This window comes from Trichomycterus rosablanca, chromosome 2 (genome assembly GCF_030014385.1).
Source record: "Trichomycterus rosablanca isolate fTriRos1 chromosome 2, fTriRos1.hap1, whole genome shotgun sequence".
Lineage (NCBI taxonomy): Eukaryota > Metazoa > Chordata > Actinopteri > Siluriformes > Trichomycteridae > Trichomycterus > Trichomycterus rosablanca.
The window spans coordinates 30,820,946-30,841,351 of record NC_085989.1 but is presented as its reverse complement, the minus strand read 5'-3'; the positions used below and the strand labels follow the sequence as shown (position 1 = coordinate 30,841,351).

The following is a 20,406-nucleotide window of genomic DNA, read 5'->3' as shown; positions in this document are numbered from 1 at the left end:
TCTGCAAGGTGCACTGTGAGTCTCCATAAGATATTTAGGAAAACTCAATAAATACAGTACTGTGTGTTGTCAAATATAAAAAAAAACGTTAACCATTTAAACACAACAGGTGAATTTTATCACTGTCAGCTGTGCATTACTCTTGAGTTACAATGACGCTTGGGAGTGTTATGGATGATATCTCTCATTTTTTAAGGAAAGCTGTATTATAGCTATATCATTCACATAATATGCAGCAAATACGTTTTTGTGCTGCCTTTGCCACTGTTTGCTACAAAGCCGATTACTTTGAGTGCCATGCACGGCACAGATTTGCCGCTTTGATGCTCGGTTTTTACCGTTTGCCGCTGCGTTTAAAGTTTAATCTCATTGAACTTCATGAAAATCACTGTTTCACAAAACCCTAAACAGTTGGATTCCATTATCAGTTAGAACCACAGCAACTGTGAAGCATGAGCCCGGGTTTATATTTCAGATGTATACATGTATACTAATCCTGGAATCACTTGTTGTGCTTTCATAGCTCCTTAATAAGATTTATTGCACCCTTTGATTGAAGCAGTCAAGTCTCATCAACCAGCTTCCTTTTTTATTTTCTCACCTCTAGAAATGACAACCATTGCAAAGCTTTCTTGTTGTAAAGTAAAATGCATATGGGACTGCCAGCAGAAAGCAGTTTTACTGTGTACAGAATTTACATTTACATCTTCAGCATTTAGCAGACGCTTTTAATCAAAGCGACTTGCAGTATACAGTCTAAGCAATTGAGGTTAAGGGCCTTGCTCACGGGGCCAACAGTGGCAACCTGGCAGTGGTGGGGTTTGAATCACTGACCTTCTGCTTATTAGTCCATTATCTTTACCGCTATGCTGCAACTACTGTATGTACTACCCTATGTACAGTTTTAAATAGGTAGAAACAAAATGAAGGAATTCCATGACATTATATTAAACATCTGAGGAGTTTCAAAGGCAAGGCATTGGCAAGTTATAAGTGATTCTTCCAGCAACATCCTTCTCTGTGTTTTTTTTCTCTGTGCAGTCGCACCAGTTATGAGGACCTATGATCCGAATTTCTTACCCTCTAACCCCGAACAACAGCCAATCGATGTTCATGCTGCCGCCCAGCCCAGTCGGAAAGGCAGAGCTGAGATTCGATACGATGTATTCGAAACCCCAACTCTGGTGCGCTTGCGTACTTTACCGCTGCGCCACCTGAACGGCTGCTCCTCTGTTTTTTAATCCAATTTTGATTCCTGAGCTTTGAGTTTCAGCCATTACTATACTCATTTGACAGTGGTAGCTTGGCAGGACAGGTACTGGATTAGTACTCATTAGGTTACTATCAAGTTGCCAATGTCAAGTCAAATCTGTTTGTGTACTGTATTTTACAGTGAACATTTGTTCGTACCTATCTGGAAACTTCATTATCAAATTTAAATGAATGATACTAATAATAATAACAACAATAAACTGAAGAAGAAGAATCATTTACTTGGATTAGTTTAAATATTGCTTAGAACCTCAGGCTACCAATCCATATATCATTTGTAGTGCAATCAAATTTCAAAATTTTACTTAACCACTAACTGGCATGTACTGACACACATCAGAAAGCAGAATGAAGATAAACAGACACATTTACAGGTGTCTGTAGTCATTAGTGGCTTAAAATAAAGCCGTCTTAAGATGACAAACAAGTCAGACGTCCTGGGCTGAGAAGTGTTCTAACTGAAATTCACCTTTCTCTCTCTCTGTGAATAACTTGCCATGACTCTTACCTTCTCCCCACATGTCTTTTCAAATTGCCCTAAGGAACATTCCTTCTGCACCTCATTTAGGTGTACTTGCCACCACATTTTGCAATCGAGTGCTAGACAGCCACTCCCAATCTCTCCTATAATAAAATGACTTGAATGTAGAAGACAAATATCTGTGCCATGTCAGTTAGAGAATCAGATGTAATGTGTGTACATGTATTAGAAAGGAAGTTAGCCAGTAAGTCTCTACACCACATGGCCTCTCTGTTTGTCACTATAGCAACACCATCAACTGATCTGGGGTAGGGGAGTCGTCTGGGCTGAGGAATAAATGAGGGGAAGGGTGGATAAGTGGAAATCTGGAGTCGAGAATGGGAGGAAACTCGCACTCAGGTTGTAGCGTCAGGCTCTATTCTGGGTCAGACTGCCTCGCTGCTGTGGCGTGTTGACGCAGCACTGTATCGTTCAGACCTGATTATAACACTGCGTGCATTCTGACACATTTTGGAAACACTTAGATGGTTTCTGGAGTAGAGGTGGAATGTTCTGTTTTCATCCATTTGTTTTTTTGTAAATTGTAATTGCCTTGATTTGTTAAATATACACTGTTTACTCTATTTTTAAGAATGCTTAAAGCTATAGCCGCTTATAACAGAGATGCTCAGTACAAGGGGTTTAATTGGTTTGGTGAGAGATCCATATTCGCCCAAAACTTAATTCAATATTCAAAAAGGTAAAAGTCACTAAGAGAAAGCACAGCAGTGCATTTACCCCCATTGAAGAGATTTAGATTTTGTGAATGTGAAGTTTAAAAGCATACCCAACCTGGCCCAAATCAATCTGCTTTTAGTGAAATTATGCAAGCAAAATCACTGTTATTTTTGCTTTAGAGCTTAAAAAAACGGGGTGAACTTTGACCCAGTGTTACCATCAATAGTAGAACTACATTTTCAAATTGACCTCTGAAGGGACATTCCTTAGTGTTGTGTCTAAATGAAGAAAATGCTATCTTATTAACCAGAGACTTTTTGACCTCTTTATAAAAATATTTGCTGCAAATAGCCAGGAGGCTAACACATATAGACTAATACTCCTTTGAATGACCCTAAAAACTGGGAAGTACGAGGGTTCTTCAAAAAGTTTCCGCACTTTTTAAAACTATTTATTAATAATTTCATAAACAAATTACATCACTTTTTTACAGTCACCATTCGATGCATTTTTCCCGACATCGCAACAACTTTTTAATGCCATCAGCAAAAACCTTTTTTGGTTTTTGGTTGAGCGTGAGCCTGATGCACCGTTGCTTTCACATCATCATCACATGAAAATCTTCTTCCCCTTAAAGCTTCTTTGAGCGGTCCAAACAAGCGCTAGACAGCTACTCCCAATCTCTTGTATAATAAAATGACTTGAACGTACAAGACATATATCTGTGCCGTGTCAGTGCTGGTGAACAGTTTGGGAATCAGATGTAATGTGTGTACATGTATTACAAAGTAAGTTAGCGAGTAAGTCCCTACACCACATGGCCTTTCTGTGTTTGTCACCATAGCAACACCATCAACTGATCTGGGGTAGGGGAGTTGACTGAGGGATAAGTGAGGGGAAGGGTGGATAAATGGAAATCTGGAGTTGAGGATGGGTTGAAACTTGCACTCAGGTTGAAGCGCCAGGTTCTATTCTGGGACAGACTTGTCCCTTCAAAAAGGTGGAAATCAGATGGCGCTAAATTCGGACTATAAGCTCTCTCTCAGACCAATTACTACTCCTCCCGTCCTCGCCGTTTCCAACCAAAAATATAAAAGTGCGGAAATTTTTTGAAGATCCCTCATATGTAGTGGGAACTAGCTGGAAACCTGTAAATTAAACTGGAAATATTTGAAATTGTTATAAAGTAAATTAAAATGATCCTGAAGCAGCAACTATCATGTTTATTCACAGCTTTTGCCATCATGACACAGTTTTCATGCTTCTGTTGTAGAACTGAGCATTCAGGATTTAAAACAATAGGAAAATGAACTGAGTAGGCACCATGTTTAGCTAATGAGTGTAATTATCTCACACTGACCTCTTCAGTGTCACAGAATATGTGGGTTATAATTAAAGGACTTCTGGGATTTCCTCATCAAACTCATCTATTTTTGTCTTCCAGCCTAGTTTTCATTTTCCATCAGACACTAGTTAATTCATAGTGAACATCACAATGTCCAAAAGTATTTGGACATCTAAACTTAAGTGTGCTGGAAAGCCATTGAAAAATCATAAGCATTAAAATGGAGTTGGTTTCTCTTTGGGACTTTTAGAGCCTACACTTTTTGGGAAGACTTTCTACTGCAGTTTTGAGTGAATTTGTACCTATACTGTCAAAAGAGCTTTTATGAGTTCTGAATGCACTAGATGGCCTGGTTTGCAACACTCTGAATAGTTCCAAAAGTGCTCAATGTGCTTGAGTTCAGGGCTTTGTAAGACACAGCAGATCCTCCACACCAGCAGAAGCTACTGGTAGATGACCATCATCAAACCATCTCTTTCTGGACCTTGTTTTGTGCACAAGATCAGAGCTGGAACAGGAATATTCCTTCCTCAAACTGTTGACACTGTTGATAGTTGGAAAATGTAATGCACCTCTTAGCGATGGGTGTGGCTAAACACCTTTACTCAGTTATTAGGAGTGGTCTTCATATAATGTTGCTCATCTGTTGTAGCTGTAATGTGGTGATTATTGCATTTGTGTTGCACTATTAATGTTTTTTTGTCTTTACTGTTTACTTAAAATTCTTTAAATTGTCTTAAAATACTTAAAATGTCTATTTTATTCCCTTTTTGCAGATGAGCGAGACCGGGTGCAGAAGAAAACCTTTACAAAATGGGTCAACAAGCACCTCATCAAGGTACAGTCCAACCTGCTTATGTTATTTTAGTCTTATTGTACCTTTGATAATAATGTCTGTTGACCTGACCACTTCAAAATGTGACCGTCCTCACAGGTATTGATTTAGTTTGATTGGGGTTTTTTGGTTACATAAGGCTATAAGGCATCAGTGTAAAAATGATAGTATGAGGTGAATCAGCCTTCCTGCATTTCTTATCAGTAATGTTTTTCCAATTATACTGGAAATTGTAAAGATGAATACATAAATACTTTGTTAGATAAAAGGTTTGCTGTGTGATATTTTTGCTCTAGTATGTGGTATGATTAGTGCATGTATCCCTGCATCTTGTCTTCCAATAAAACACTATGGTGTCCAGAATGGTAGTCACCCCCTAGGTAAACCTGGTATATAAGTATATCTTGATTTTTGTATAATTGTTTAATTCATACACAATTTTATGCCTATATTTCAATGTTTGCTTGCATTATTAAAATATTTGTATGTTACAGTCCTGATTTGATAGTGGTTTTGTCTTAGTTGCATTATGGTGCATTGGCACACAGTAGCACCATATGTTCAATAGTTTTAAGTCAGTTCTGGCCAGTCTTAGTGATCACACAGAGGCCTGGAAGTGAGGAATGCTGGGTATTTGAAGAGCAGGATCAGAGACCAATAAGCGTATACTTTTACAGAGCCGGTGACCTAATAACTCTCGCTGCGTTATTGCAGCATGGGTCAGAATGCAGACAGGGGGTGCAAACGTTAGATAAACGCTGTGACACTGTGAGTTATATTTACTGAAAAGTTAAGTGACCTGCTAACACAGTGGTACCAGTCAGAAAAATACACTGGAGGAAAAGAAAGCATGCATCTTCCGATTTAGAACATGTAGTGAGATAGCGGTCCTAAAAAAAATCCTCAAGCAATGTGAAATAATCCAGTTTTTCCTGTTGTGTTTGTGTCACTGTTATATGACTAAATGTTATAACAGTCATTTATTCTGTAGTGTGTTATAAGAATCTGCTCATTCGAGGTGTGGTCAGTAAGTGCTTGCTTCTAAGATGTCATGAACTCAATGTCACGTTTCACAATTATTAACGCCGTTAAGACAGGATAGTTAATACACAACTGGACACAGTTCAGCTATGTGATTCATGAGTCAATGATAAAACAGCAAAACTGATTCATGCTTGGTCAAAAAAAATCTACATTGTAACAGCTTGCAATGTTCAGACTTTCAGAAAAGTCCATCAATCAGTTTGGCAGGTAGACAACAAGTTACTAGTTAAAGATGAAAACACACATTTTTCTCCCTATCTAGTCACATAAAATTACCCTATTTCCTCTGCTGCTGCTGACTTCCACTTCTGACCAAGAAGAGCCGTGACTAACACGCCCCTCCTTGAACATGTGTAGCTGACTGCATCTTTTCACCTGCACAAAACAAGTTAATATGGGGCTCAGTCTCACACAGGTAGAGTCACACACTGATCTCCATTATCCCTCGCTTCTGATACAGGCTTCATCTATCAGCCAGCAAAAGTCATAATTAGATCAGTTATGAGGAATCCCCTCCGGCATCCAATCCAACTGACGAGTCATTGTCCAGAGAATCGGAATCAGAATCTTTATTTTTGCCAAGTACCAGGTGTACAAGGAATTTCTTTTGGTGCTGGTGTCAACATATAAAGATCTAATTAAATAATAGAAAGTTGTACTATATATATATATATATACATAGAATAAAAATATATAACAGCAACAACAGGATAGCATCCGATGAAGTGTGCAATACAGATGTATAGTACAGTACACTGCCAGACTTCAAGTATAAAAAAATTGTACAATAGATATTCAAGTAAAAAGGTGCAAATGTGTGTGCGAAAAAATGTGGAAGGCACATCAGCCCCCGCATAACTCAAAAGTTCTTTTTTTAAGTTGCTTTTTTTAAGGTTTATCAGTTGAATCATAAAGCAAATGAACAAAAATAAGTAAATTGTGTAGTAGCAGAATATTTAAGTAATATGCTCATGTCTAAATTATTCAACCCCTACATAATATTGCTAAACTGGAAAATCACTGGTAGTCTATATGACCAAAAAATGGGTTACAACATAAGATAAGATAATTTATATCTAATTTTCAAATTCCTTTATAATGCAAGGCTGAAAACATACAGTGTACTGTATATTAAACTAGCATAAAACTTAAATCCTACCGCAAATATCACAAATGCGATAACGGCGTTAAAAACAAACAAACAAACAACATGATTAAACCATTAGAGTGCAGGGCAGTATGGTAGTGTACAGTGTAGTACAATACATAATTCAGGATCAGTACAGAACAGGTAATATGACATAACTGTCTGACACAGAATTACATCACATTACTCCTATGCTAACTAAAGCATTTCTTGTATTATTTCTGTGCACTGAGCTCATTGTGAAGCATGAAACCAGTTAAATCCTAATAACTGAAATTTAGCCACATAAATGTGTGGCAGGTACACACACTTATATGCGACAGCATATATGAACTTAAATGAGAAAAAACAGTTATTTATTCATTATATCTTTTGTACAGCTGATTATATTATTATTGAGTTATTATTCAAAATCCATGCCTGAAAGTCAAGTAAAATTTAGGTGTACATTTTCCAGTCCTCCAGGCCTGCACTTTGTTCCAGTGCTGCTGGGTGTTTAAGTTGACCTAGGGTGGAGTGATGACTGTACGTGCATGGCTGATCGTGTGTTTAACACATTTCTGTCTACATGTGAATGGGATTTGTTTTGCAAATTTTGCTGGCTATAATTGGAAATATTATTTTCTCTTTCTTATTAAGGATCTGGGTGTGTTTTACTATCTGTCCTGCTGTAGCAGTCAAATACAGCTGGACTTGTTTTCACATCTGGTGCACTAATGCTCTTATTTCATCATTATTTGATGCAAAACCAAAGTGTTTGGTAGCTTTTGCCAGTAACCATATTTTAGCAACACCCCCATAACCCTTCACTCCATCTGTAAAAGAATTATAAGCTAATGAAGCTATTTAATACAAATAATTACTACTGTAACATGTCATCTTCGTAGAATTGTAAAATTACTTTTCATTTTTAAAACTTGATCTTATGTTTATAATTTACAATCTGTATCCAATTTATAATCTAACTCAGTTCAGAAGCAATTGCTAATTAATAAGACTACTAATAAAATGAGTTATTTATAAAACCAGCTGTAATCACTGTGGTCAGGGTCGCAATGGGTCCAGCTTTCCCAGAATCATTAGGCGCAATGCTGTAACACACCCCAGACAGGCCACCCACTCATCCTCAGACATATCCAGTCATGTCTGTATGTAGACCCTGACCTATCAATAGCACCACTGGTAGTTCACAGCAATTGAGGGCTAACACACTCAAGCACCCCCAGAGTCAGTATAATTATTTTAGTTAATCATGTACCAGTAGTTTCTGGAGACTGTATCGACACATATTGGTAGGTCTGGATAAGCTTGATGATTTAATGGGGCTAACAGCAGCTGCTGTTTAATGTGGCAAATCTATTAGTCTGGTCTGCCACAAACACACATAATGCTAGCACATACAGTGGGGGAAATAAGTATTTGATCCCCTGCTGATTTTGTAAGTTTACCCCCTTACAAAGACTTGAACAGTCTATAATTTTTATGGAAGGTTTATTTTAACAGAGAGAGACAGAATATCAACAAAAAATCCAGAAAAAAAAACATTAAATAAAAGTTATAAATTAATTTGTTTTTATTTAAGGGAAATAAGTATTTGATCCCCTACCAACCAGCAAGAATTCTGACCCCCACAGACTGGTTATGTGCCCATGAGGCACACATATTAGTCCTGTCCCTGTATAAAAGACTCCTGTCACAGAATCAGTTTCTTCCGTTCAAATCTCTCAACCACCATGGGCAAGACCAAAGAGCTATCAAAGGACGTCAGGGACAAGATTGTAGACCTGCACAAGGCTGGAATGGGCTACAAGACCATCAGCAAGAAGCTTGGTGAGAAAGAGACCACTGTTGGTGCGATCATTCGAAAATGGAAGAAATACAAGATCACAGTCAATCACCCTCACTCTGGAGCTCCATGCAAGATCTCACCTGGTGGGGTAAGAATGATTCTGAGAAAGGTGAGGTCAGTCCAGAATTACACGGGAGGAGCTTGTCAATGATCTCAAGGGAGCTGGGAGCACAGAGATTTGAACGGAAGAAACTGATTCTGTGACAGGAGTCTTTTATACAGGGACAGGACTAATTTGTGTGCCTCATGGGCACATAACCGGTCTGTGGGGGTCAGAATTCTTGCTGGTTGGTAGGGGATCAAATACTTATTTCCCTTAATTAAATACAAATTAATTTATAACTTTCATTTAATGTTTTTTTTCTGGATTTTTTGTTGATATTCTGTCTCTCTCTGTTAAAATAAACCTTCCATAAAAATTATAGACTGTTCGAGTCTTTGTAAGGGGGTAAACTTACAAAATCAGCAGGGGATCAAATACTTATTTTCCTCACTGTACATTTATTGACCAAAGGTCTGTGGACATCTGAACATACGCTTGTTGGACATCCCATTTCAAAACCATAGACAGCCTTGGACAAGAAGGCCTGGCTGTTAAATGTAATGGGTTTAGGGTGCCTTCACACTTAACTCGTCATACCAGGGGCAGAGAGACGCAATGATGTTGAAACAGGAAAGGGCTTTCCCTAAACCATCTCTTAGCAAAGGGTGTTCCTGAAACAAAAATCAATAGTTTCGAGCAGTAGGGAGTGTATGTCTCTGCCATCAGCTTTATTATTGAGTATGGCTTCATATGTAAGTGAGTCTGCTGCCATCTGCTGTTCAGATACAGTACATCAACCAACTTCCTACATCAGTGGTTCTAACAGTGCATTCTATTGGCTCATAAGTAGGGTCCCACTAAATTCACAGGAAAATGTGCTCAATTTCACAGACCTCATTTTTCAAAAAGTGCCACATTTTAAGGCAAACACTCATTAATTAAATAATAGAATATATTCAAGCTACAATACACAGCACTGCTCACCCTAATGGTTGAATGTAAACCTCCAGCAACAGTGCGAAAATACTAGTCTGTGTTTTGACAAGCCCCCCTTTCGTCCACAGAATTGGTTGGTAGTTTTCCAGACTTAGTTACCTGAGTCATGTTTTTAGCTGCGTTACACTTCGACAACTTAGACATTTTGACTAAGTGATTGCTAACTGAATTGATGTTTTATTTTTATTTTTTTTTTTACCCCTTTTTCTCCCCTTTTAGCGCATCCAATTGTCCAATTAGCATCGTGCTTCCTCTCTGTCTATGCCGAACCCTGCCCTGACAGAGGTGATTGAAGCTAACCCGTATCCCCTCCGAAACACGAGCAGCAGCCAGATGCATCTTTGCCACCCACACATTGACGAGTTTGGCGCCACCTAGCGTTGCATGCGGAGAGACACACCCTAAGGGCACCCTCTCCCATCTCTGTGTAAGCGCCTCCAATCAGCCGGCAGAGAACGCAATCGCATTCTGACAGAGAGAGACCCACATCCGGTTCTTTGTCCCACCCCCCACATGAGCAACCGGCCAATCGTTGCTCATATAGCCACTCAGCTTCGAACCGGTAAAGCAAGGCTGGATTCGATACCACACTTGAATTGCCGAAGAATTTTTAATGAGAAACTTGAACGCTACATGAATGGAAAATGTTGAATTGCTAAACACAAACCTTAAATCATACATATGCAAAATTAATGTATAACTAGAAAAAAGAATAAACAAGCAGTTGGCGTTCTTCATTATTCAGTCCAGTCTGTGATAAAGTCTGTAGTGAGTTCTGGACATTTTCACGCCAGGGAACACGCCAGGATCCCGTCATATCTAGCAGATAAAGCACAAGTTGAAGCAAGATTGTGCTGATTTGATTTTGTAGCTCTAAGCTTAGCATTCCTGTTGGCAAAATTAGCCTTAGAGCTCCAGTTAAAAAAGACTAAGCATGTCTCGGCTGGTTAAGCCTATGAATTTTTGAGGAATGGTTAAATCATTCCTTTAAGCTGAATGTCTTTCTACAGCTGATTTGGCCGCAGTCTGACCGCTTCAGTGTTTAACAGTGTAGATACTCTGAGGTCTTAAAATAATTAACTTCAAAAGGAAAGTGTGCTAATGCTTGCATAATTTTTTCTCACTGTTGTTCTATTTTCTCTCTCTGCAGGTGCGAAAGCACATCACAGACCTGTACGAGGATCTGCGGGATGGTCACAACCTCATCTCGCTGCTAGAAGTGCTGTCTGGAGTCGCACTGGTGAGGAAACGCATGCACTCATGCACATGCCAGACAATCCAAACCGTGCTAAAGATGCACCTGCTCACCCTGCTTTTATTCGTGTTCAAGCTTGCTGCTGCTACACATATAGTTACACTCGCAGCTGCAAAGCAGGCTCAGCTATATATTTTCCACATCTAGGTATCGAAGCGGACCACGTCACGTCACATTCCCCATGAGTTCTTGCTTCCCATCCTCTTTCTCTCCTCTCCATCTGGCCAATTCACACATCTTTTAATTTAGCCCTTTTTGCTAAGTTGCATTTTTATTGCATTTTTATTTTGAATGTGCATTACTCTCTCTTTTCACTGCTCTCTCAACTTCTGTTTATTGTTTTGCTCATTTCTTTGCTGTTCTTCATCTTTCATCCGTCTCTTTTGGGATCAGCACAAGGGTGGGTCGACTCTGCAGCGGGCGTGTGCGTCACGTGCGCCTCCACTCATCTTAATGGGTGGGGAGGATGAGGAGGATGGAGCTCAGGGAGTATGTTTTAACTCCAAATTCTCTTACTATCAGTCACTCACTCACTCACACACACTAGGGCTGTCAAAACAAAGGTTACCATTTATATACTATTACACTGATGTAATATTCATGCACTGAAGGATGGCACAGTGGCTCGGTGGGTAGCACTGTCGCCTCACAGCAGGAAGGTCTTGGGTTTGATTCACAGGTGGAGCAGTCCGGGTCCTTTCTGTGTGGAGATTGCATGTCTCCTCCCACAGTCCAAAGACGTGCAAGTGAGGTGAATCGGAGATACAAAATTGTTGATGACTGTGTTTAAACCTGAACTGATGAATCTCGTGTAACCCACTACTGAGATTCACAGCAGTGCTATTGGGCTGGTGAAGCCCTGCGATGGATTACCATCCTACCCTGATGATTCCTTCCTTGCGCCAAGTGTTTCTTGGTTGAATCGGGCCCACCTATAAAGTGGTTAAAAATGGAAAGGTGTAAATACATTGTAAATACATGAAATGAAACCTTGGATTTAAGTCACTTCAATGATTTGTCAGCCCTAGTACAAACACACTTCCCACAGCTGCATGAGAGTGGTGTGCACCTAATTTTAGGATGTGTCAAAAGAAAAATTAACACCTATTATTAGCATTTTTATAAACTTGTAGTAAGAACAAGACTGTTTGAATTTTGAATGTTAAATTTAATCCTTTCTTTTTCTACCTGCACCCACAGACCTTACATTCTAGCGTTTACAAACAACAGTCGCCTATTAACCAATAAAATAATCTCTAGTACACACTTTACATTAGCCATATGACAAAGAAAATGTGGTGGCACAAAATCTTGTATATGATAGTGATTACACAGGCCTAATTAAAAGTAAAAAAGTGTATCCTGAATATATGTTTATTTACTTTACTTTGTTTAACATGCAAGTAAGAGGCTTATTGCTTTTACTGGAGGGAGGAAAAAAAGAGTGAAAATAATGTTCAACTAATATAGGCTCTATTTACTATAGAATTCCAGCGTTTATTGCATTTAATAGTGTGATTTGGTAGGTTTTTTGGGGTCTGGGCACTCTCAAAATTTTTTCCAATATAAATTAGCTTTACGTCATTTCATCTTATGTAAGATTTCATATGAATGCTTTACTTTTGGATATAGTGGTATGCCTGTATGTTAAATGTATATGTTTAATAAATGGAAATAGTTTATTAGGATTTCCAGAATTACAGTTAGTAATTAGTGGCTGTGGCTGACTTGGGTGATACCTAGGTAAATTATGCTAGCCCACTACTGCTGGGATCCATGGTTCAAATTCCCAGTGGTGCTATAAGTTGTCGGTTGGATATGTCTGAGGGGGTGGGACGAGGCCTGGCGATGGACTGTTGTCCTGTCATGTGTGTGTTACTATATTGCACCCAGTGATTTCAGAAAGACCGACCTACTGCAACATAAAAAAAAAAAACTGGGAAAATGTGCTGGTGTATTCACTTACTAAAACATATAAAATACTGTAATATATAATCACTTTCTGTAATATGTGCAATACCTATAGAAATAATGGTCAAGGCTTAGTGTACAGTGCTCTGAGTACCTCTGTACTTTCATCTGGTTGGTGATATTGGGCTTCATTTTGAACAGGACTCAACATAAAGTGATTTGGTCCAGCTGCTGCATCGTTACACTGATGTGTAGTGCATTTAATACATGCAATGCCATTAGCTTATTTGATATTTAAGACAGTTGTAGACCATCATGTGTTCTGGTGCATGGAGTGATGAATGCTATTTTCTTATCATGATTACTGCTTGACATTAACTGTTTCCTAACCTTCTGAGAAAAAAACTACTTAATGATGACCGATTTTCCAAATTTTTCCTCTTAATCTTTGCTTTCATTTCTGTATGCTTGCGAATGACACATTTTTATTATCCTTCTGTCTGTAATCTGGGACACTTAAATTCACTGATTTACTTTCTCGTCTTACTTTTTCAGCCCAGAGAAAAGGGTCGCATGCGATTCCATCGACTGCAGAATGTCCAGATTGCCCTGGACTTCCTCAAACAGAGACAGGTATGTGTCTTGATATCAGGTTGCATCACCTTTAGCAGCTATGACTGCAACTGAACGCTGTGTATATCATCTTATAGTCTTTCACATTACTTTACTGGATTTTACCACATTCTTTGTAAGCGTGACCTCGCTGCTGTTGGGTAAAACTAGTGTGCATGGTCATAGCGGTCAAGAGGAGGAACAAGGGAAAAACCCAAGGCGATGAGTTAACTGCCAAAGTGCAATGTGCGTAATAATATATATATATTCAGAGGTCACCAACTTTCTGCAGAGTCAATCGCTACAGACCTCCAAACTTCATGTGGCCTTCAGATTAGCTTAAGAACAGAGCGTCGAGAGCTTCATGGAATGGGTTTCCATGGCCGAGCAGCTGTATCCAAGCCTTACATCACCAAGCGCAATGTATGTGCAGCTAAAATCCCCTAACTTGCAGTATTTGCTGAACACCCATCACGATAACGCACCTTCTTATAAAGTGGTCTAAATACGCAGCAATGCAGCAATGCAGCAATAACTCATACCTGGCACCATAAAAACCCTTACCCATGAACATAGAAGATCAATGCTAATGTAGTTTGCAACCATAAAAGCAAAATGAAAATATAAAGGGGACTCAAAATATGGATGCATAAACATAATACCTAGCTTGTCATAAATGGCACAGATACGTGCTCTATATGGCATTTATTCCAAATAAAATGAAACAAATGTATGTGCAGCTGTTCCATGAAATGTTAATGTGGTTTTAAGGGGAATGTGTATATATGAGCTGGAGGTAAACACCCTTGCACTAAGTAGACACTGATTTCACAAAGACGTGCATGTACTGTTTAAACCATCGCCTCAATAATTAATTTTTGATTAAACAATTATCTCAACAATCAGCTCGCCAATTAGTTTTATTGCTAGATTTAGTTTAACTAAGGATTAGAACTTTCTGCCTTTTAAGTTTTCACATACACATATTTATGAAATGGGTATTATATGTACCAAGTATTTAGCACAAATATTTCAAATTGACATGCTTACCATTCTGTGTGTGATCTGGTACTAGCAATCTATTTAACCCTGTGCCATGGTTCGTGCATAAGAACTGGGAATACCCCGCATGTTCAGAAAAGATCCATTAAAAATGTTGGCGTTCTATCCAAAATAGTTGCATCAAAAATGCTTCTTACCTCCAAACCCATAAATTTTTGCCAGTGAACTAATTTGCACCTTTAAAAGAATTAAAACATACTTGTAAATAAATGGTTTGAATTACCATTTTATTAAAAAGTAAAGAAAAAGATTTGCGTTGTGTGTTAAATAACATCATGGTCATTTATTCCAGGTCAAACTGGTCAACATACGCAACGATGACATCACAGATGGAAACCCAAAGCTAACTCTAGGCCTCATCTGGACCATCATCCTCCATTTCCAGGTAAATCTAGCTGTTTCTTATTTCACTTGAAGCACTGGATGTGACAATATCTGTGATAAATGTGCTGCTGCTGTTTGTCAGCTTGTGATTTTCTTTTACTGATGGAGATGTAAATTAGAATGAACAATGAGGAGGAAATGAGGAGGAAAAGAGCCAGCGAGAGGGAGTGTTGAGTGCCAAGAGAACTCTGTTTATGAGCTTAAGCCTAAGCTAGCTGGACGTGCTTGGACTAGAGAGTAGATGGTAGTAGATGGGCTCAAGGCAGAGTTGGAGCTGACTTTGATTCGGAGTTGCTGAGGGGCACTGCCAGTCCGGTCACAGAGAGGAGAACAGAAGAGTGTCAGCCAAGCTTGTGTGTGTTTGCGTGTGAGTTTACAGATAGCTTGTGCCTGTTAGCATCAAGAGGAAGGAAAATAAAACAGTTACAATTACAATACACACATTGGTGTATGTATTCGTTAAATTAGCAGCAATGAGTAGATGCAAGTCATCCACAGTCTGATGTGATGATGTCACTGTTATATTTTTGTCTCTTCAAAGCTGTGATATGGTCCAGTCCAGTAGAGGGCGCTGTTGATATTAAACATGATATCAAGGTGATGTAAGAAGCTGGTTGCCATGGATATAGTTTTATTTCACTCCGCAGGCACGTCAGTGGACGTGATGCAGCAAAGAGGGAAGAGAAGGGGGATTTGATAGGGGGTTGAGAGGAAAATCCCAGAGCATGATGGGAAAGAAGCATAAACAGCATATGGCTGTGGATGAGACTGCTTGTGAGAGGTGTTAGTCCAGGGAACTGAAACAGTCAAGCATGGATGCCATAAAATATAAAGGTTCCAGTGGTAAACCCCTTGATGAAATCTGAACCCCTGTTGGATGTACAGCAAAACAAACTACAAATAAGCTTATATAAATATTAGATGCAAATCTAAAATACAAATATTTATTGTTGAGAACTCAAGGAACATATTTAGTGTTATTAGAATCGTCAGCATTTGTCCACTTGACTTTCTTTCCTGATGTATAGTGTTGTACCGCCACCTACTCTTTCTTTTGAAGTGCTTGATTAATTTGCTCTGATTAGATTAATTCATTCCTTCATTTATTCATGGTCTGTTTTACCACCACTTTATCCTGGTCAGGGTTGTTGCGAGTGCAATTCACTGGCGAAAGGTAGGACACACCCTGGACAGGTCATCACAGGGCAAACACACACATGCACAGCTAAGGAAGATTTTGTATCTCCAATTAACCTGTGGACTGTGGGAGGAAACCAGGAGCACCCGGAGGAAACCTACGTGGACATTGGGAGTACATGCAAACTCCACACAGAAAGGACCCAGACTGCTTCACCTAGAAATCAAACCCAGGACCTTCTTGTTGTGAGGTGACAGTGCTACCCATCCAGCAACAGTGTCACCCTCTATTTAGATTTACATGCAGATTTCAGCTTTTAGCAGAAGCTTTAGAACTGAAAAAAAAAATCATTGTAAGCAATCAAGGGGCTAATGGCCTTGCTTGAACCCCCAGCAGTGGCATGTTATGGGGTAAAGCTTAAAGACTTTCGAGACCTTCTGATTAGAAATCCAGTAACTGAACCACTCAGCCATCACCATCCAGCTGTGCTTTCCTTAGTCCAAAGTTCCAAACTGCATTTCTAAAAAGATTTTCTAGGATCCAAATTCTGTTTCGATTATTAACCTCTTGAGACCCTGCGGTCACATATGAGGACATTACATTTTGGCTTTGTTATGCCTTATTCCTTGACCTGCTAAACTTAGACCGATTGTCCCCATTAGTGGACACTTTTGTCTGCCATCTAGTGGTAGCAAAAGTACTAGAAAACTAATAAAGTTTGTTTCTTTATTAAGATTTTAACATTATGTTTTACACTTTGGTTACATTCATGACAGAAACGGTAGTTACTCACTACACAAGATTCAGGTTATATCAAACACAGTCATGGACAATTCAGTGTCTCCAATTCACCTCACTTGCACGTCTTTGGACTGTGGGAGGAAACCAGAGCACCCGGGGGAAACCCACACGACAACATGCAAACTTCACAGAGAAAGGACCCGGACCGCCCCATCTGGGGATCGAACCCAGGACCTTCTTGCTGTGACAGTGTGTGACAGTGCAACCCACTGAGCCACCGTGCCGCCCAACTAATAAGGTTAAAAACAAAAGGAATAGAAAAAATGCATTGAAAAAATCAAAGCTCAGGTCTCAGGAGGTTAAAGCCAATCTATTCTTCCTTATGGCAGAGCTTAAACAACATCAGTGACTAAAATATAATATGTTTAATACATCATGTCTATTAGTATACCTCTAACTGCATACTAACACATTATATGGCATATGGGATGCAGTTCAGAATGCAGCCAGCAAACAGGCACATTCTGCTGGCATCACCATGGGTGTAAGCTTATTCATCAGCATTAAGCATTACGGCGTCTAGTAGTTTGTAGTTCACAGCCAAATTTTGCAAAGCTCTTTTTTGGAGATCCCGACTATCCCGTAATACTAATAATACTTTCCAAGCTTTAGGTTTTGTCATGTATATGTTTCTCATGTACTGCTCTAATCTCAGTAATAAAAGAACCTGCATTTGAGCACATACTTGATCAACAGTTTTTACCTCGAAACGGACACCAACAATCCTGCCTTTGCTGTTTAAAACTGTCAGGCATTCTCACTGTCACAGGGGAGTAATCATGCGCCTTTCACTGAATTTAGGACACGTCCCCTGAAAACCGCCGCTGCAATTTAGGCTACTTTTTGCTGACCCCATTTTAACCATTGTCTATTTTTTCCTTATTTCAAGATACATTGTGAATGTGTTCCTCAGTTCTGTCAAACAGTGTCGTGAAGGAACGATGTAGTGTGTGTGTGTGTGTATGTGTGTATGTGTGTTTTTTGGACGTCGCCACAGCAGATACCAGACTTCAGCACAGTTGATATGCCGAGCCCCCTTCTTGACTGGGTAGCTCAGTGGTTTAGGTACTGGACTAGTAATCAGATCATTGCCGGTTCAAGCCCCATCTCCACCAAGTTGTCATTGTTGGTATGAAGTAGCTTTGGATAAAAGCATGCGCTAAATGCCACAAATGTAAATGTTGATGCAATTGTCCTATTTTATCCGGGCTTGGGATCAGCACTGAGAATGCACTAACAAGTGCATCTGCCAGTGCTCAATTCCCCCACCCCCACCCCAACTGGACCCTAGCCAGTAGCAGTTCTGAGATTCAAACCTCATATCTCAGCGTTAGTGGGCGAGCATACTTTATGGCTGCGCCACTTGAGCATACATATGTGTATAAATAATGGGCTTGTGCTTAAGCCACGCTGAGGAGGTGGAATAGGAAATGTTTATGCTGGATCTTCAGCACACTTTACACCAGGGGTGCCCAAATAATTTCTTATAAGGGGCCAAAAGTGAATCTCAGTGAAGGGCCACGGGCCAAAACTAAAAGGTTATGTTATTTTAATATTGCATAAAATTAGAACACTACTGTTTATTCTAATTAACAGTGCTTTTATTAATTTCAATGGATGATACAAAATCTTTTTTTTAGGAAACATTTGAACAAATTTAAAATTGTAATGAAAAACATGCAAAATATCTTTAAAAGAAAATTTAGAGGTAATGTAAACTGAGGAATACAGAAAGAAAAGCAAATTTTCTGAAACGCTCTGTAAAACTAAATGTGCTTTGTTAAAAATAGGTGGAAAACACTTTGATGGTCCACCTTGTTAAATATGTGGAAATGTTTAAGCTTAAACACTTAAATTTAGATTATGTAAATTTTGGATTACAGAACACAAGATGCCCATATGTAACAGACCTTCAATCTCACTGTATATCACTTAAACTCAGTGGGAGACATGAAGCTTGTCTTTGTTTTTCAAAAGTCTTTCAATATTAGGCTCCAGCTGACTTACTGATAGAGTGAGGATATCATGAAGGTGAGAGTCAGACAGTGAGTTTCTTAGTTTACACTTATTTAGATTCATCAGACTAAAAGTCTGCTCACAAAGGTAGGTACTTCCAAAGAGGGACAGCATCATCTGTGCATGTTTGCAGATCTGAGGATACCTGTCTGCTGGAAAACATCTGTAAAAGTCCTGCAAGGAAAGCTCTCTGAACTTGTTTTGGAGTTGTGAATCAGACTGAAGCTCAAGTAGCTCCATCTGAATATCCTCACTGACTGTGTCCACATGTACAGAAAAGGGTTGGGCAAATAACTCTAAGGATGTTGCATTTTCTCTAAAATCTTGAAAGCGGCTGTCAAACTCAAGCACCAGATTGCTGAGAATGTCCATGTACTTGGGTACATTGTCCTCTGTCAAGCCTACTTCTCTAAGGCTGGGAAAATGTGCCAAGTTTCCTGAATGTGAATAAAGACAAAAAGAACAACAAAGATTTAAATAGTAAATTAAACTTTATTTTAAATAAGTAAAAAATAAAATGTGGTTGCATACAACACACAATTAATAATAACAGTATGTTTCATAACTACTTTACTTTGTATTATTGTTTTGTGATCATTTTAATGTTGTAATTAGTCCTAACCTGTTGAGAGATGTCTGCTGAGCAACAAGAGTTTTTGCTTGAAGGCTCTGATGTGGTCAAACAGCTGGCTGATTATCTGGTCCTTCCCTTGGAGCTGAAGATTCAGAGTATTCAGTAGCTCTGTGATGTCCACCAGAAAAGCCAGGTCGGAAGTCCATTGTTTATCCGTGGGCACTTGAATGTTACCTTCATTTCTTCCTTGAAACACCCTGATCACATCACGCAGCTCAAAAAAACGGCGTAAAACTTTACCTCGACTTAACCACCTTACCTCCTGGTGATACAGTACATCACCATACTGCGCATCCATCTCATCCAGCAGAGTTTTGAACTGACGGTGAGAGAGTGCCCTTGAGCGGATATTGTTGACGATACAAACAACGTCGCGCATCACATTCTTCAGTCCAATAGATTTGGCACACAACTGTTCTTGGTGTAAGATACAGTGGTATTTTAAAATCTTGCCCCCACTGTCGTGGACTTTCTTTGATACCAGTGTAGTGAGGCCCGATTTTCTTCCTACCATTGCCGGAGCGCCATCGGTTGTAATGCCAGCCATATTTCCCCACTTTAAATTGTACTTTTCCAGAACTCTTTCTACCGCCAAAAAAAAATCCGCTCCTGTTGTTGTACCTGAAAGTGTTTCAAGCCCAGCCAGCTCCTGTAACACTTCAAAATCTTCAGTAACGCCTCGCAAAAACACCAACAACTGTGCAGAGTCAGATATGTCTGTGCTCTCATCGCACGCTATTGAAAAGAAAGCTAATCTCCCTGCTTTAGCAAAGATTTGCTCACGGATGTCTTGAGCCATATCCTCAATGCGGCGAGTAACGGTGTTTCTGGACAGGCTAATCTGAGAGAACGCCCGTGTCTGGC

General features: G+C 39.4%; 1 protein-coding gene across 7 annotated transcripts in view; it reads left to right on the top strand.

Moving 5' to 3' along the window:
- macf1a (microtubule actin crosslinking factor 1a) overlaps positions 1-20,406 on the top strand; it is a 253,131-nt gene that overhangs the window by 93,718 nt on the left and 139,007 nt on the right. For 6 of the 7 annotated variants that reach the window (XM_063014311.1, XM_063014328.1, XM_063014320.1 and 3 more), the window contains 4 exons: positions 4,592-4,653; positions 10,880-10,969; positions 13,451-13,528; positions 14,862-14,954. In XM_063014311.1, coding sequence (XP_062870381.1) covers positions 4,592-4,653; positions 10,880-10,969; positions 13,451-13,528; positions 14,862-14,954 — 323 coding nt within the window. Of the gene's footprint in view, positions 1-4,591; positions 4,654-10,879; positions 10,970-11,418; positions 11,474-13,450; positions 13,529-14,861; positions 14,955-20,406 lie in introns of those variants that run through there. The other variant, XM_063014294.1, reaches the window with a different exon arrangement.